The following is a 17,955-nucleotide window of genomic DNA, read 5'->3' as shown; positions in this document are numbered from 1 at the left end:
AGCTAGGCAGATTCATGGAATAGTAGTCCCAAGTGAAACTGTAGGGGAAAGGCATAGTTTGCCTGGAGCTAGAGAGATTGTGAGAGGTCAGGGAACGTGTACACCAGGAAGAGTGGAGACTCATGAGAATAGTGCAGAAGAGTGTACTAGAACAAATTCCACCATGGAAGGGGAAATTAAGTCATTAATAAATATTTCAGAGAAGACTCTTGAAATGCCAAGTAGAGGACAGTAAATGATTATTGGGAGAGTTTTGCAAATGGGTAGTCAGAAAACAGATTCACAAATATTGATGAAGCCAGAAGAGAGGAGTACAGAATTAAAGAGATCAGAACCAAGTACATCAATAGGGCCATCCCCAGAAGAACTTTATGATTGGATAAGAGACATAGCCCCTACTGGAAATGCATTGACTAATGTAAATCAACGCATGAATAGAGATGTGAGCAAATTAAAAGTGGAATTAGAAGAAATTATATTGGGAAGAGACTATCAAAATATTGTGATGAATAATTATTATTCATGTGTAAAGATATAACCCTGAAAGTGAAAAATAATCATGTATGTAGAAAAGTCCAAGGCTCTACAGAAAACCTATTGATTGGATTTTAGTGACAAATATTTGGAGAGTTTGAATTCCTCTGGAAAAAGACTGCAAATTAAAGAATTAATAACAATCCTGAAGCGATGGGGAGAGATAGAAAAATGGAAAGGCAGATTGGCTAAAAAGAAGGGAGATACCATGGTGGTACTGCCTCTATATCCGATGATGGAAAAAGAAAAGAACAAGGCAGATGCGTTGGCCTTTCTTATGAGAGAAGTCCCAGGAGGAGGGTATGTACATGTCTCCTGGAGTAGACAGGACTTATTGTCCTTTACAAATGATTTCCCGAGGTTGAGGGAGAAACTAGTTGAATGGTACAAGCAAGTGGAAATATTTGTGATCTTGTTGAAGGATTTTGATGCTTTATGCACTATTGTGGTCCCTACGGACTTGTGGGTGGAATGTAAGATTGCAGTTGATTGGCCAGGAACAGAATAGGCTAGAGATCCAAAAACAGGTGCACCATCAGCAGAGGTGATGAAAAAATACATTCAGTCCATTACATATTTGAATGGAAAGATTTCACCGAAAGAAACAGATTGGGTAAAAATAGATAGGACTACCCAGGAACTAAAAGAAACAGTACATGCCTACTATGAGAGGCTTTTGCAGGCATTCAAACAGGATAGTGGAATTGAAAATGTGCTGGAGAAAGATATGGGACATTTTGAGTATCAATTTGTTTATGGTTTGAGACCTGAGAATAGTGCTATGATTCAACAGCATTTGATTTGTTGGCAGAGCAAGTCAATAGATAAAATACTGTGTTATGAAAAGTATTGTGGAGATGACGTTGAGATGAGACATAAGAAGTTGAAAAAGAAGTTGATGTTGGCACAGCTGAGGGCAGGCAAGAAAGGATATATGGGTTTGATTCAGATTTTACAGGCATGATACAGGGAAATGGTCAGTGCGAGTGTAAGTCTAAATTGGCTAATCAGGTGAATGAACAAGCAATTGTGACAGGTGCAGATGAATTAATGCAATCACAGGTGACTAGTAATATGTTAAATCAGTCAACGTTAAATGTAAGGGGTCAGAATCAGAATATGCCTCAAGCTCCTATGCAAAATGTGAATAGACAAGTACAGAAATACAATGTGAATATGGGTTTTCATACCAATGATCAAGTAAATCCAAATGTACAAGTGGCTTCACTATATTTATTACAGATGGATGACAGTGACTAAGATACTTCCCAAAGACGGTGCCTCAGGGGGAGGAGGAATGAGTGCTTGACGCATCCCTAGAGGTAGACCAGAATGGTCCCTATGTGGACGGCAAGGTAAATTAAAAACCTATTTCATTCCTTGTAGATACTGGTGCTACCTGATCCACTGAGAGAACTGTGGAAATTCCCAATCTACCCCTCTCGGGAGAAACAATCCAAGTAGTAGGAGTATCGAATAAATTAATTCCAACCCCAGTGACAGAACTAGTGCATGTACAGATTGGAACATTGAGGATATGTATAAACGTTTGTGGTGTGTGACACAAGTCCAGGGAATCTGTTGAGACAAGATTTATTGTGCAAAATGAATTGTTACATTTATTGTACACCTGAAGGTATAGAATTTCATACCAAAGATGAGGATGTAGTGTTTAAAATGGCTAGACAAAATACAGAATTGAAGAGTTTGTATCCCTTATTTACTGAAAATGATTTACCTCCTGTATTGAAAGAGATGGCCCTGCCTGAAGTGTGGGATTTTTCAGATAAAGATTTTGGACTAATGAAAGGAGTAGCTCCAATTCAAATCACAGCGAAACCAAATGCAGAATATCTGAGAACTCTAGCATATAATCTTAGGGGCACATGCATCAAGCTTATTACTGGTCGCAAACGGGCCGATTGCGACTGGTAAAAATCAATTTCCAATGCATCAAACCTCAAGGCATTCACAAAATAGGTAATCGCAATTTTTGCGATTACCTATTTTGCAAATGCATTTAGGGAATCGCAATTTGTGATTCCCTAAATGTAATGCATGAAGCATTTTAAAAATGCGACTTTGCATTAAGGATTCGCAAATTACCATCAACTTCAAGTTGGTGGTAATTTGCAAATCCTTAGAAAAATGCACATAATTGCATTTTTCAAAGTGCCATGTGGCGCAAACACATGCCCTTAGGGCATGTGTGTACGCCACATGCCCTTAGGGCATGTGTGTACGCCACATGTGCACACTTACCTTTTTTGGGGGTACATCGGAGAGGCCTTAGGCCCCCTAGCACCCTTGCAATTGAATTCACAATTTGCGATTACCTATTTGGTAATCACAAATTGCGAATGCTTTCTCATTCATTCCTATGGGCCTCTAGGAAATGCATTCCCTAATAGCAAATCGCAATTTGCGATTTGCTATTAGGGAATGTGCAGGAATCGCTATTTATTTTTCGATTCCTATGCATAAGGGATTGCAACTCCTAAATAGAGATTCCTTAAAAATCGCTACAAAGGATTCGCAATTCCTTATCTTGATGCATGTGCCCCATAGTCCTGAAATTATTGCTGGAATAATCCCATTGATCGAGACTCTGATTGAACAAGGAATTTTGAGAGAGCTTTTGGGCAGTCCATGTAATTGACCTATCATGGGCCTACGAAAACCAAATGGAAAATATAGAATAGTTCAGGATTTGCGGAAAATGTATCTGATTGTGATACCCTGTTGTTCAATAGTACGAAATCCTGCCGGAATTCTATATCAGATTCAATGTAGAGCTGAATGATTTCGGTGATTGACTTGTGTCAAGCATTTTTGTCCATGCCCTTGCATCAGGATAGCCAATATTTATTTGCGTTTCGGTTCGGAAACCGTGTTTTGGCATGGTGCAGAGTTCCACAAAGGTGTACAGAAAGCCCCTCAATTTTCAATCAGATTTTGAAGAGAAATTTGGAGTCACTAGAAATGCCGAATCACTCTGTGCTAGTGCAGTACATTAATGATTTGTTAGTGGCATCTAGAACTGAAGAAGCATGTGTTACAGATACTGTGGCCCTACTGAATCATTTGGGAGTGAGTGCGCATAAGGTGTCACCAGTACAACTGCAGTTTAGCAAGAGAGACAGAGAGACGTTCCCTATTTGGGACATCACATTGAAAAGGGGGTCTGGAAAGTGTCACAAGAACACTGATATATTGCAGATGAATCCACCGAGCACACAAAAGGAAGTTCAAAAGTTCTTAGGAATGGTTGCCTATTGCAGGCAGTAGATACTGAACTTTTCCTTGATAGCCAGGCCTTTTCAGAGATTGACACACAAAGACGTGTCAGATCCTGTTCCATGGGATGAGGAATGCATTAACTCTTTTGTTGAACTGCGAGACAGTTTGTGTTGTGCACCAGCATTGGGAATGCCAAGAGTTTTGCAGTGAGCGCAAAGGTTGTGCACTATCAGTTCAAACACAAATGCATGAAATTGCACGCGTACCTGTTGCATATTTTTCAACTACATTGGATCCTTTGGCTACTGTTTTTCCTGGATATTTGCAAGCTGTTGCTGCAATATGTGTGAGTTTGGAACAGTGTGAGCACATTGTGATGGGACATCCGCTGAAAGTGTATGTGCCACATTCAGTTGAGATTTTGTTAACACAAACTCGAACACAGCACCTCACGAGTAGTCGGTTAACAAAATATAAACAGGTAATCTTGGGTGCAGAGAATGGTACTGTCATGAGATGTACGAGTTTGAATCCAGCTATCTTGATGCCCAGACACAAAGTTGTGATGGAAGAAATTGATCATGATTGCCTTGACGTGACTGAGATGTGTCCCAAACCGTGTCCTGACATATAAGATATCCCGTTGCCAGAGTCAGACATTGTACTGTTTGTGTATGGATCATGCCTGAGAGATTCAAGAGGTACCTTGCGAGCTGCATATGCGATTTGTACTGTGTTGGGTGTGCTGGAAGCATCATGGTTAAAAGGAGTGTATTCAGCACAAGTGGCTGAATTGATCGCACTTATCAGGGCTTGCAGCATTACCTAACAAATTAGAGTAACCGTATTCGCTGATAGTCAATATGGTTTTGGGGTGGTGCTTGATTTCGGCCAGTTGTGGTCTCAGCATGGGTTTATGCCCTCTTTGGGTTCACCTATCCGAAACAGAGAGTGTGTAAGAAACCTCTTAATGGCACTTCAACTGCCGGCTCAAATTGCGGTGGTGAAGTGTACTGCCCACCAAACTGAACATGATTATGTCACCATTGGCAATAGATATGCCGATGAGATTGCGCGTTATTGCGCCGTAAATTCTTACCATTTAATGGGGAATCTTTGAAGGAACACTCTGATGATATGGAATGCAGATTAATGTTTTCAGTTGTTGAGACTTGGGAAGAAATCAGAGTATTACAAGATTCAGTGCCACAGGCAGAAAGAGAAAGGTGGATCAGAACAGGGTGTAATCGCAGACAGAAAGATGAGGTTTGGATTTACACGGATGGGAGACCTGTGTTGCCAGATAGCTTACTATCACCGATGGACCTGCACATGTGGGTAGAGATGCAATGCCACGCCTCTTTTGTCAAACTTGGTACAACCCAGTCTGTGTCAAAGATGTGTAATCAGTCAATAACAAAATGCAGAAAGGAAGACTGTGATTAGAATGAGTCACATTGGAAAATCAGGATGTCCCTTGTCCCTTTACCCGCATGCAGCTGGACTTCATTGAGATGCACCCTTGCAATGGATTGAAATATGTCCTTGTGATTGTGTGTTTGTTTCCTCATTGGGTTGAGGCTTACCCCAACTGGCGTAATGACAGCTGAACTGTGCCTAAACTGCTTCATAGAGAATTGATGCCTAGATCCAGTTTTCCAGTCTCATTAGAGTCAGATAGAGGAACTCACTTCAATAATGAAGTAATACGAATGTTTTGTGCTGCATTACAAATTGAGCAAAGGCTACATTGTGCATACCACCTGGAGGCTTCCATTGTGGTCTAACAGGTGAATAGAACAATTAAGTCCAGACAAGCAAAGGTGTGTGCATCCACATCCCTGAAATGGCCTGATGCGTTGCCTTTGGTGTTGATGAGTTTGCGAAGTATCCCAGACAGAAGAACTGGACTGTCCCCTCACAAGATGCTTATGGGGAAATCTATGAGGCAGCTTACCGTCCCAGCAAATCAGCTTGTGAATATTGTGAATATTTCTGATGACTTAGTGGAGAGGTGTGGTGCAGTGGCAAGGGCAGCTGACTTCGGAGCACAGGGGTCATGGTACGATCCCTGACTCCAGCAGCAGCTCAGCTCAGCACCATGTGACTCTGGGCAATAGCTCACTTAATTTCCACAACGGCCCCCAGCACCTTGAGACCCGTAAGGGTGAGTAGTTTGTGCTTTACAAATAAGGATTTTTTTTTAGTACTCGATTATTGTAAAGTATTGGCTGATGTGGTACGTTCTGTATCTCACCAGGTTGGAGAAGTTACAACTACCGTTCAACAGGGGCAGAGCGACGATTTGTGCCCAGGCGACTGGGTACTTGTTGAGAAGCACGTGCAAAAATCCTGTTTGGAACCTCGTTGCCGTGGGCCTTATCAAGTGATTCCTGTAACCACAACTGCTGTTAAATGTGGTGGTTACCTAATTGGGTGCATGCAGCCCACACTCATCGAGTCCCATGTCCTCTTGAAAGTGTAGGGTCTGTGGTTGACAAACCGGTGGTAACAGAGAAACGTCCTGTTCCGACTGAGCATAGAGTAGAGAGGGCACCAGCTACAGGGTCTCGAGACACTGTTGTAAATGAGAGTCAAAGAGAGTTGATCCCGGTTGGTATCGAGAGTCAAAGTGAAGGGGATTCAAGTACTAGAAATGTCGACTTAAATGATAGTGCAAAAAGGAGACCGTTTGCCCAGAAAATCTGAAAGTTTGAGACACATACTGAGTGCAGGAAGAATACCTTCCACTGTGATTGAAATCTCTAGTCAGTCTGAGCAAAGTGCCAAATACAGTGAAGAGCCTACAGTCCGAAGAACAAAAAGAGCATGGACAGCAAGCCAAAGATTTGCAGCTCCAGAGTGGACATATTTAGCTGCCGCAAACAACTGGGAAAAAAAGTTCTTCACGTTTCGCTCTAAAAATTGCAACGCATACAAACCGCCATGTTATGAAAAAGGAGAAATGAAGAACAAAAAAGCCAGAAGAGAAACAAAGAATAAGGGTGTGACCAGATGCTGTTCAAAAGCTACTGCACAAAGCCTATTGCAATAAATTATGTATATAAAAAATAAAACAAATGATGAATCTCTTTAACCCTGAGATGGAAAAACGAATTCTAGTTTCACTAAAACGCAAGCGGATGTGTGCTTGCTTTCTAACTGCTTTAGTTCTAATTCTTCTTCTGTTGTTGATAATACTAAATCTGCCTCATTATGTTTACATAAGTTAGGATACTAATTTACATGTATCAACAACTGCTGAAGTGACTAAAATGCAAGAAAGAGTAGTAATGAGCTTACCTCCACAACGCTGCCCAGGGCCCTGGAAATAGTCTTACCCACACTTATCCAATATTCTTGTATCTTAGAGCAAGAAGCAAATACGTGGACATCATCTGCATTCTGACGGCCGCATCTCAGACAGCTGGCTTCTCCACCACCCTTTATCCTGGATACCTTAAGTGGGGACCAGTAAATCCTAGTTTCTTTTGAGTGCAGCAGATTTAATTAGGGGATAAGAATGTCTAGAGATAGTTGTCATAAGATTTTCAGCTGCTCACTTGGCAAGTATTTCTCCCAGACCTGATATGGCTGTTCCATCTTTCTGTCTGTTGCTGCCAAGAGGTGATTGTACCATTGCGCCACTTCTTTCTTCCTAGGGGCTAAGTCTTGTAGTTCGATTTCTATACTATAATCTCCCAAAAGTGGCCAGCATTGACTCTTGCACCAGGAAGCAAGCTGATAGAACTTAAACCTTGACAGAGTTCCGCTAGTAATATGACTCTAATAGTCCCAAGAATGACATTTATCACCCAGTACGAGGTCCCTCCAATGTACGACTCCTGCCTCTTTTAATGGATAAGCAAGAGTGTCCATAAGACACTCCGGTGTGCCGTGAGAATCCCAAACTGGAGCCCAATCACTATAATAGGAAAGTCCTAAGCAGTTAGGAGAGCCGAATTTGTACATAAAACCTAGCTCACCTAGCCCTACTAGCATAGCTTTAAACATGCGGCCTATCGATGAGTCGTCTGGGGAAAGCAATAGCATCCTGCAGTTCTTTAATTGGTAGGCCCATCAGTACAGCTGAAGATCTGCCCCCTCGCTGAAATTTACGTCTAAGTTTTTTTCCAGGATAACCAAATCGCTTTGCTTGCCCAGATAAAGGAGGATATCTTGCCCTGTATTTTAAGGATATAAGTTTTTGCAAATTCTAAGGGGATATTATTGAAAAGGTAAGTGTATTTTGGAAGGACGCGCATCTTGATCAGGTTAACCCACCCATAGAGTGAGAGTGGGATGTTCTGCCATCTTTTTAAAAGGACATCTACCTCCTTTGAAACTCTATCTTAGTTAGTTTTAGGGTTTTGGGCGGGATCCTGAGTTATTATAACTCCAAGATATCTAAGTTCTTTGGCAAAATTCCCCTCCTGATCGACGATATTCCAGGCCATGATCTCAGTTTTCTCATTATTTATCTCATAGCCCGATAAACTCCCAAAAGTTTGGGCTTCAACTAGAAGCTCTGGAAGTGCGGTATTAACATTTGATGATAATAAAATTGTCTGTGTACAATGCTAACTTTTGTACAAACCCATTTGTTTGAAAAGGGACGATCTTCTCATTTAATCTTATACTCTGGGCTAGTGGTTCTATGTACAAATCAAACAAAATGGGGGAGAGCGGGCAGCCCTGCCTAGTACCGCGCCCTATCTTAACTACAGGGGAAAGATTGCCATTAACTAAAATCTGAGCCCAGGGGGACTTATATATTTTTTTCATCACTTCCCTAAATCTTTCGGCAAAACCAAAGATCTGCAGGACCCTATCCAGGAAGTGCCAGTTCACCCGGTCGAAGGCCTTGGCTGTGTCGACAGTAATAATTGAAAGAGGGAGATTCTGTGACGAAGCCAAGTCAACCAACTGGGGAGAGGAGTTGGCCTAACGGTTAGGGCGCTCGACCTGGGACCTGGGGGAACTGGGTTCAAGTCTCGGTAACAATGCTAAACCTCCTGTGATTCTGAGCAAATCACTTAATCTCCCCATGCCTAACAAAAAAAAAAATGAATGTGTGTCCTCATGTAACATAACTGGTCCTATGAAAAGTGCTCTGATACTTGATTGGATTCAGGTCAAGTTTGCGCTATATAAAACTCTGCTAAAAAAACCGACCCAATTAAGGTATGTACCAGATCGGACATCTGCCACCCCGGTAAAAAACCTTTTTGGTGCATGTGGATTATTGACCCCGCGATCTTATTAAGCCGATTGTTTAAAATTCCAGCAAAGACCTTATAGTCGGTATTTAGGAAAGAAATTGGCCGGTATGACTGGCATTGAGTTGGGTCCTTCCCTGGCTTTAAGATCAATACAATAACTGCATCACTCCAAGAATCAGGCAGGGGGGATGTACCATCCAATATGTCATTGTACAATTTCAGCCAAACCGGGATAACCTCCTCCCTCAAAATAGCATAGACCTCTATCGGAATAGTGTCGGGACCTGCCGCTTTCCCTTTCTTTGCTGCATCTAAGATCGTTAATATCTCAGACCCTGTTATTTCTGATGTGAGGATTTCCTGGCTGACCTCAGTAGATTTTGGGAGTTGTTTCTCTTTAATCCACTCATCAATATGCTCCTCTGCTACCTGAAGATCTTCTTGGTAGAGTTCCTGAACAAATTGTGCAAAGGCTTGTTCTATACTGCCTTTATCCTCTACGATTTGAGTGCCGACTTTGATCTTGGTGATATAGGTATTAGATCTATCAACCCTACTTTTCATAGCAAGGAGTTTACCACACTTCTCCCCCTGTTCAAAGTCCCCCCTTTTGCTTGCCCCCCATTTTTGGAGTAAGATCTCCTTAGACATAATTCTAAACTTCAGCTGCAGCTCTTCAACTCTCCTAATTAGGTTATTATTGTCTGTCCGAAGGGACCACTCGCCTTTAAATCTGTCTCTGCCCCTGCAATCTATGCTTCCAGGTCAGCTAGTTCTTTCCTCTCAGCCCTATCCCAACCCACAACCAGTCCTTTTAGTGTCCCTCTCAACCAGGCCTTAAAGGTGTCACAGACCACATGTACGCTGGCAGACCCCAAATTCTCCCGGAAGAAGCAGGCTGTTTCTGACTTCAGAAAACCAGGAGTTGAGGATTGCAAAAGAAATCTTCTACTTCAAGTCCTCCTCCTCAGTGATGACTCTGGGGGAGTTCTAATTTCAGGAGTATAGCACCATGGTCAGATATATGTATGGGTAGGTATTCTATTGAACTAATTTTATCAAAATCAGAATGCTCCATAAACATATAGTCTATTCTGGAATAATGAGAGTTCTTTTTGCTATAAAAGGAATATTCCCTTCTCTCTCCCATTTTTTTCCGCCATACATCACAGAGGCTAACATTGTTCAAAATGATTAGGAGATGAGCTTCAACACGCGGGACTGCTACCTGCGTTCTAGGGGAAGACCTATCTAATTTATTATTTAGAAGTACATTAAAGTCTCCACCCAAAATCAGAGGTGAATCATAGTCAGCTAATGCAAGACAAAGGTTGTTATGGGGAGTTATTTCATCCTCATTAGGTCCATAGTAGCTGACTAGTGTATACCTTGTCTCCCGACACTTGATTGCTGCTATAACCCAGCGCCCTCTAACATCAACCTGAAACTTAACTAACTCTACTCCTGAATTTGTTTTGATTATCAAGGCAACCCCTTTGGAGGAACATTGCTGATCTGTTGCTATAATCTTATCCACCCATCTTAATTTTCCAAATAGTGCCTTGCATTCTGATTGTAGAAGATGGGTCTCCTGAATCATTAAAATTCTAGCTGAGCTGTTTTTTCGGAACTGAAGAATCAAACGCTGTCTTCCTTTCACCCTCAGCCCATTTACATTCCAGCATAGCAGATCAAGGTGCTGTTTCCCTCCCCTTATAGGTCTATCCCCCATCACTATCTTGTCTCCACCCACTGCTGTAACTACTAAAGGCTATTATGTCACATGAAATATTTGATACATCTTTTTTTAAATTTTTTCCTAATGCTCCTCACCAACAATCGTGAAAACCATTACAACCCCCCACAACCCCCACCCACCCACGGGAACCCTCCTTGATTACCCATTGGCAATAAATTATTGCCTATTCGAGTCGGGCCCTCCAGCCTCCAAAAACATTAGATAAAGAAAGTAAGGGAAGTAAAGTTTAGTAGTGATTAGTGCCAAAAAAATACCTTGAGCTGAAAGCTATACACTAAGTTAGATTGAATTAGCTAGCTTTGGTCTGTGCCAGGAAACTATCTACTTCTTCTGGAAATCTAAAATGTTACCTCTTATTGGCCCATACAACTTTTAGAAAGGTGGGAAATCACAACTACACTTGAGCTGAAAGCTATACACTAGGTTAGATTGAATTAGCTAGCTTTGATCTGTGCCAGGAAACTATCTACTTCCTCTGGAAATCTAAAGTTTTACATCTTATTGGCCCATAAAACTGTTAGAAAGGCGGGAAATCGCAACTGCACTTGAGCTCCCTGGTCCCTCAATTCATCCATTCTCTTGCCCAGTTCCCATCTTCTATCTTCTGTAACCCGGGAAATATCAGACCGAATTCTGAAGGAGACGTCCTGGACCTGGATAGATTTAAGTTTGAGAGCCGCACCCAATAGTTGCTCCTTTAGCAAATAAGATTGAATGTAAATTAAAGTTTTCCTGGGCTTTTTCCGGGCAGGATTCAGCTTAAAGGGATCCCTGTGAATTCTCTGGATTTCAGTTTCCCAAATATTAGATGTTGCGATCTGGGGGAAGGGTTTAATCAAAAGATCTATGACATAAGCCTTTAAGTTATCCCCTTCCATACCTTCTTTTAGGTCTAAAACCCTTATGTTATTTCTCCTCGAGATGTTTTCAAGCCTCTCCAGCTTCTCTGTTAAATCCCGCTCTTTTTCCTTCAGCCTACGCACTTCATGAGAATTGTCTTTAACCTCTAGACCCAATTCATCTACTTTGCTCTCAAGGGTCTCCATCCGAAGTATCAACGCTGATAGGTTTTCCTCTAAACTAGTGCAAGTGTCTTGAATCTTCTTTTGATTAGATTCAGAAGTAGAGAAACGATCCCCAATCTCCACCGATAGCTGCCTTAACATTCCATGTAGAGAGTCTGGGCTTTGTGCTGCTGAAGTCAGGGGTGTGTCACCTGGCTCATCTAGTTCAATCTGACTGCCACCCTCTACCAAAGGAGCCATAGTAGTCTCACTTAATGGGGTAAATAGGTTAGGAAGAGGAATTGCGGCCATTAACTCCTGGTTCTCATCTGACACTGGCTCCGGCACTGCCTGAATTACAGATTTCCCAGTGTCCTGAGTATTAGCCATAAAGTATGACCTAAGAGAAGGAGTCACATTAACTAGATGCTGAGTCTTTTTCTTTCTACTCTTCACAGTAGTGGATTTCCCTGGCTTCCCATGTTTGCTGGACGCCTTCCTTTGCTTAAGGTTTGTTACTGTCATTACTGAAGTGGCTGAAGCTTGACAGGCTTGCTCATGTTGTTCAGGAAGGACTCCCCACCTAAAAGGGTACGTGATCTCAATTTATATCTCTTACCTAGAGACACCTCTGGTTTATTTGACTTGGCCAAGCCTCCCTCAATAGGCTGGACTCAGGCTGACCAGATTGCTGTATTACTAGCTCCATTGGGCAGGGGGAGCTTTCATTCCTTATCTCATTTACCTTGATTAATTCATCAGAGCTTGTGACATGGCGTTGCACCAAATGCCCTGTTCCTGGAATGTCTCTAAACTCATCATCCAGATCCAACTTTGGATGGTTTCCGATGGTGGCGATAGAGTCTACACCATAAGCACTCCCCCTGCTTTGTATCGATATAGGGGTTTAACAGGGATTTGACAAACTATCACAGGGAAGCCGGGCACGGCGGTGCTCAGCGAGTGCCCCTGCCACCCTAAGAAGTGCGAAATGTAGGTTGCCGTGCATTCAGGGACTGAAAAAAAAAACAGTTGTGAGCAGTGACCACCCCTACTGACCCTGCAGAGCATAATCCAGCTCCAGCGTCGCGATTTTCCACGACCTCACTCCCTCCTGACTCCTGATTCCCCCCGCTGATTACACAAACCGGCAGCCAGGCAGCTGTCTGCAATGCCACGGCAGCTCCTCCCCACAACAGATATCGCTCAGAGCAGCCGCTGGGGAGCAGGGGAGAGTAACCCCGACACGATTACGGGAAACCCCAACACCGAGCTCCCAAGCCATCAAGCCATCCCGCCGGCCACCCAAACAGAGCGGACAAGACAAAAATAAGGTACGCCAGGCCGAAAACAAGATTCCAAAAAAAAGAAGGCTTCAGGGGGTTTTGTGGCAAACTTTTGAACACCAGCATCTCATAGTAATCTCATAATGCAGGATGGAGGACGAGCGACCCGCGACCTGCTAGCTAGCTGCCTGCCATTTTCCAGCGTTGTGGAGGTAAGCCCATTTCTTATAATATTTGGCATTGTTCCTGCATTGGGGGGAGTGCTGGGCCCGATAGGCTCCCAACAAAAACTGGTGTTTTACCTGATACTGCTGGCTAGAGGGAGATCTGCAAATTGTGGCGCCAGACGGTACCTCCCTCTGGGAATGTTTGGTGGAACTCTGTAGGATATTTTAGAATCCTTGATCAAAGAGTAAATGTTTATAGAGAAAGGCCAGACAAGGGATTGCTTTGGAATCTATTGGATGATGCTGCTTCTGTTTAAGCTTAGGGATAGGACAGGGTCCAATGATTAAAGCCTCTGGTCAGCTCAGGTTGTGTGTTACGGGTACTTCCTGTTAAGAACATCAGCTGAGAGTGGAATCACCAAGTTAGTATGCACTATAGGTGGTACAGTTTGAATGGGTGCTATAGCTACGGAGGTCATATGAGGGAAAAAAAAGAAAGAGTAGTAATAACTAAGGATCTAACAAGTGATGATTTACATCATGATTGTTCAATTAATGATTTTTCCTCAAATGTGTTTACTGAATTGCTCTAAGAGTATGTAAATACTATGGATACCAGAGATTGTTATGTGTGCATGCAATTACAAACTTCTGTGTGTGAAGGGGTGACATACCATCACCTACCTTTAACATATAGTATATCTTGTAGTGTACTAACAAGTTTGTTTTATGGTAAAGGACAATTTCAATATTATAACTCTAAGTATGACTTGATTTTTTCAAGAGTTCCGATAAAGAAAATTTAAAATATAGGTGAGGTTCTGTAATTCTCGAGTCTGACTCCATTTTGTTCTGTGCCCCCATTTTGTGTTGCCCTCACGTAGGCCTGTGAAGGTAGCCTGGCGAATAAAGTGGCCTGGCCTTCTTAGTTCATGTATACATTAACTAGGTTTCTTTTTGACTCTGAAATGAACTGTAAGAAACTGACCTCTGCACCTGAAACTGACCCCGCAAAGCCAATTTCCCTGATCGATCTTTGTCTGAGATTGCCAATCAATGTTCAGGACATCGTTAACTTTTAGTTTCCTTGCACATGCCTTATCTTGTTCAGCATCTGTTACCGTTTCTTTTTTTATGTTTCTTCATTACATGAGTTATGCTTTCAATTATAGGTTTGTCCGGCTTGCGGAGATTGAATTTGGGACATTCCTAATAATTAACTTTTGGGTTGGGATACTGTAAATAGAGTTTTTGTTATGTGACACTTTGTTTGAAAATGTACCTTATTGGCTAGAATTTTGTGCAGTGGGTGTACATTTATAATGTGAATACTAGGTATAAAAGGAGACGTCTTGCCTTAGTAAAATGAGCAGTCTCCTGAGAATTTACACCGTGATGTATTTCTAGGATCACTGTTACTAGCTGAAGCTAATAAACTTGGTCTCTGATGCCATCCAGAAGTATTCTGTGTCTCTGTATACCAAGACAGGTGAACTCGAAGATCTTAGACGGGCCCCTGACGCCGCTGGGTTAAACCCCGGTTCTTCATAGGGCCTGATGCACGAGATGCATAAATAATGGGGGAATTCTTTCATCCTACATCACCTATAGATACTGTATATGCGCATCAACACAATTTTACCTGTGCTTTTCATAGTGTAGAAAAATAATTTCTGAATTCTGTAGAAGATCGTAGGGAAGAAATAAAAAAGAAATCTGAAAAACAAATGAAAACTCCTCCATCGGATCATAGGGAGGGTGATTATAAAAACAGAGATACATGCGCTGCAATGACTCTATTGGCTTACTAATAACAATACTTATATATCGATAATTAAAAAAAAGAGAAGCTCTAAAGAAACTAGAGGGCAAAAAAGAAATAGAGCAGACATTGAATTAGAAGAGTGTTTTTTATGATGAGATGAAAAATTTGGAACAAATGAGACTGAAACACATGAAGACAACTACATTCTAATGTAACATCAGAATAAGATTAAAAGTTAAGATAAGATAAGATTGTGTGATGGCTTAATTCGCTATCAAAGGAGGATTTGATTGAGCGTAAAAGTTTAAAGAGGATTGCCTCTATCAATTCTCACCATCAAATGAGATTTATGACAATAATTTTGATACAAATTTGCAAAATGGTTGAAAATGAAAAACATAAGACTTTCTACTGCATCGTAAAAGCATGCAGAAATGTTCTGAAACATGCCAATGTGAAAGAGATAAATGAAGAGAGAGAAAAAGTTGTCTATGCAATTTAAACACATGTTTAAGAAATCTAAAGATAAATTAAGATAGAAAATGTGATGCTGATTACCTAATGTGATAAATGAAAAGAATGCTTAGGTAATAAAAACACTTGAAACATGATTGAAATGTTTAGTTTAAAGATGCTTGACAGTACAAAGATTTGCAGTTTTACCTTAGTAATATGTGACAGAACGTGAATAACAAAAGTGACACGCATATTAATCTGTTTGAAAATAAAAACGTGTGAAAATATTCTTTTTAGTAGTACCTAATATTGGCATGTAACGTCAAGAGAAAAGAATAATGAGTGAATTAACTAAGAAAACTGAATTGTTCATATTAGACCTGGTTGAAGAGTTGGCAGCCACTCAAATTGTGGTAGGATCCGCAAGTCCACTGCAAGGACTCGCGTCCCCAGATATCTATATTTTTTTAAGTTAGGTATCTGAAAAACTACTGAATGGATTTACACCAAATCACAAAAAGCTCGACTAACATCTAGCTTTCTGCCAAATTTGGTGCAATTCCATTCTGCAGTTCGGGCTGTAGTCTTGTTCAAAAAACGAATAATCCCCATAGACTTAACATGGGGAAATCAAGTTTTGGGACCCCCTTTATTCTCGGCCCCCACTTGACGGATCACCCCGAAACTTTCAACACAGCCGCTGAACCAAAAAGGGGAAGTTTGGGGAAAAGTTCATGGAGATTCGTTAAGCGGTGCCAATGTTATTGGCAAAGCAAAACACGTTTTTCCTATGGAAACTTTGGTCATAAGTATAACTACCTACTGGATATATATAACCAACACAAATCCCTTGAAGTTCAAATCCCAAAAATAAAATTGGCCCACACTATCCAATCAGTAACATTGTGTGTCCTCTCCTGTAACAAAAATACATTATACACTGTAATACAATACATTACAAACCTACAAATCTCACAAAACCTTTAAAACACAAATACACATCAATAAACCCTCCAATTCAGTCAAAAAACACATACACACCAGAAAAAACATTAATAGGCATGCAACTAAATACAATAACACAACCTATCAAATACAACACTTCCTACTACAATACTTTAAAAACTTTAAATTACCAAACCTTTAATTTAGTTACCCTGTCTGAAGAGCAAGGTTCTTGTTTCCTTTGCCCTCACTATCCATCGCCCTGTAAAAAAAATTGAAAAATGACTTTACATTAATATTACTGGTAAATATACATCGTAGTTGAATAGAAATGAAAAATAGACTACAAATACATTATACTGAATTGAACACAGTATATAATTGTATTAAGTGCTACAACAATTGTTCAACATTTTTTTAAATATGTATGCTCACTTGTGTTTATTTTAAAATATATTCAGCAAACGTTTTGCATTTTTATTAACAGTTCGACTGTACTTTTGAAAATGTTTAGTATAGACAGCAAAGGTTTTTTAATGTTAAGTTATATGCCTCATACAGATGTACAGTAATAAATATATTTATTAAAATATTAAATCATTTAAATATACATGTTAATGTTAAGTTATTTTTCTAACACTACTTCACATTATGTTGTGCTTTTTGATAAAAAGAGTAAACGTTTAATTTCTAAAAAGTTGTTCTAATTCTTCATCAAACTAAATGTATATTTAATATCTCTTAAAAATATTGGTTAATTATTAAATCTGTCATAATAATTTACAAATATGTAAACTTCGTAATATACAAATGCTATTCTAACTCCATTCCCACAAATATTTCTGCTAGTTCATGTTTGAGGGGGTCAGATTTGCTATTTCGTTGCGTGCACTGCATCCCCAAAAGCGATGCAGTGCACGCAACGAAATTTGTTTTATTAATGTATATGTTTACTTACCTGTAAACCTCCGTAATCCATAGGTTACTACCCCCCGCCCTGCCCCTCCCTCTCCCCACGTCACCGCCCTGCAGGAACTCCTACTACCGACCGCGGCTGCAGAGGAGTGCAAGACATCTGAAAATATACACAATGATATTTCTTTATTTACTTTATTTCACATTTTTCAATGCATAAAAAGTACAAACAGTCATGCATTAAAATGTTATTCCATTAAAATTCCTTAAAAAAACATACATAATTTTAAAGAAGTTAATTTTACATTCATATGTTTAAAATGACAACCAAAATAACACATGTAGTAGAACATCTAAGGCTATAAACGTCTGCGCTTTCCACCCTCCATAAAAAGGATGCTACAGCCTAACATACAAAGGGATCTAGCAGCTGTTGAATAAAATGCAGCGCAGGTCTATATTGGACAAATTTGTGTTTGCGAAGCATAGGGACTAAAAAGGTTTTCCTCTGAGTGCCATAAAATGTACAGAAGAATAAAATATGTAAAGTTGATTATGCTGCTCCCCGTCACAGGGACATGGCAGTATATCATCCACCAATTAAATGTTAGCCGGGAAGCCAACACTAGAGGGATATAATTAAAACGAAATGTAATCAATAT

General features: G+C 40.6%; 1 protein-coding gene across 1 annotated transcript in view; it reads right to left on the bottom strand.

Moving 5' to 3' along the window:
- Window positions 1–17,955, bottom strand: part of LOC146857069 (uncharacterized) — a 213,315-nt gene that overhangs the window by 124,907 nt on the left and 70,453 nt on the right. Inside the window, exon 2 of the mRNA XM_085647018.1 lies at window positions 16,590–16,640. Coding sequence (XP_085503144.1) covers window positions 16,590–16,636 — 47 coding nt within the window. The 5' untranslated portion in view covers window positions 16,637–16,640. The remainder of the gene's footprint in view (window positions 1–16,589; window positions 16,641–17,955) is intronic.

The sequence above is a fragment of the Triturus cristatus genome, chromosome 3_2, assembly GCF_964204655.1.
Source record: "Triturus cristatus chromosome 3_2, aTriCri1.1, whole genome shotgun sequence".
NCBI classification, from domain to species: domain Eukaryota; kingdom Metazoa; phylum Chordata; class Amphibia; order Caudata; family Salamandridae; genus Triturus; species Triturus cristatus.
The sequence above is the reverse complement of the archived record's forward strand: the minus strand, read 5'-3'. Positions and strand labels throughout refer to the sequence as shown.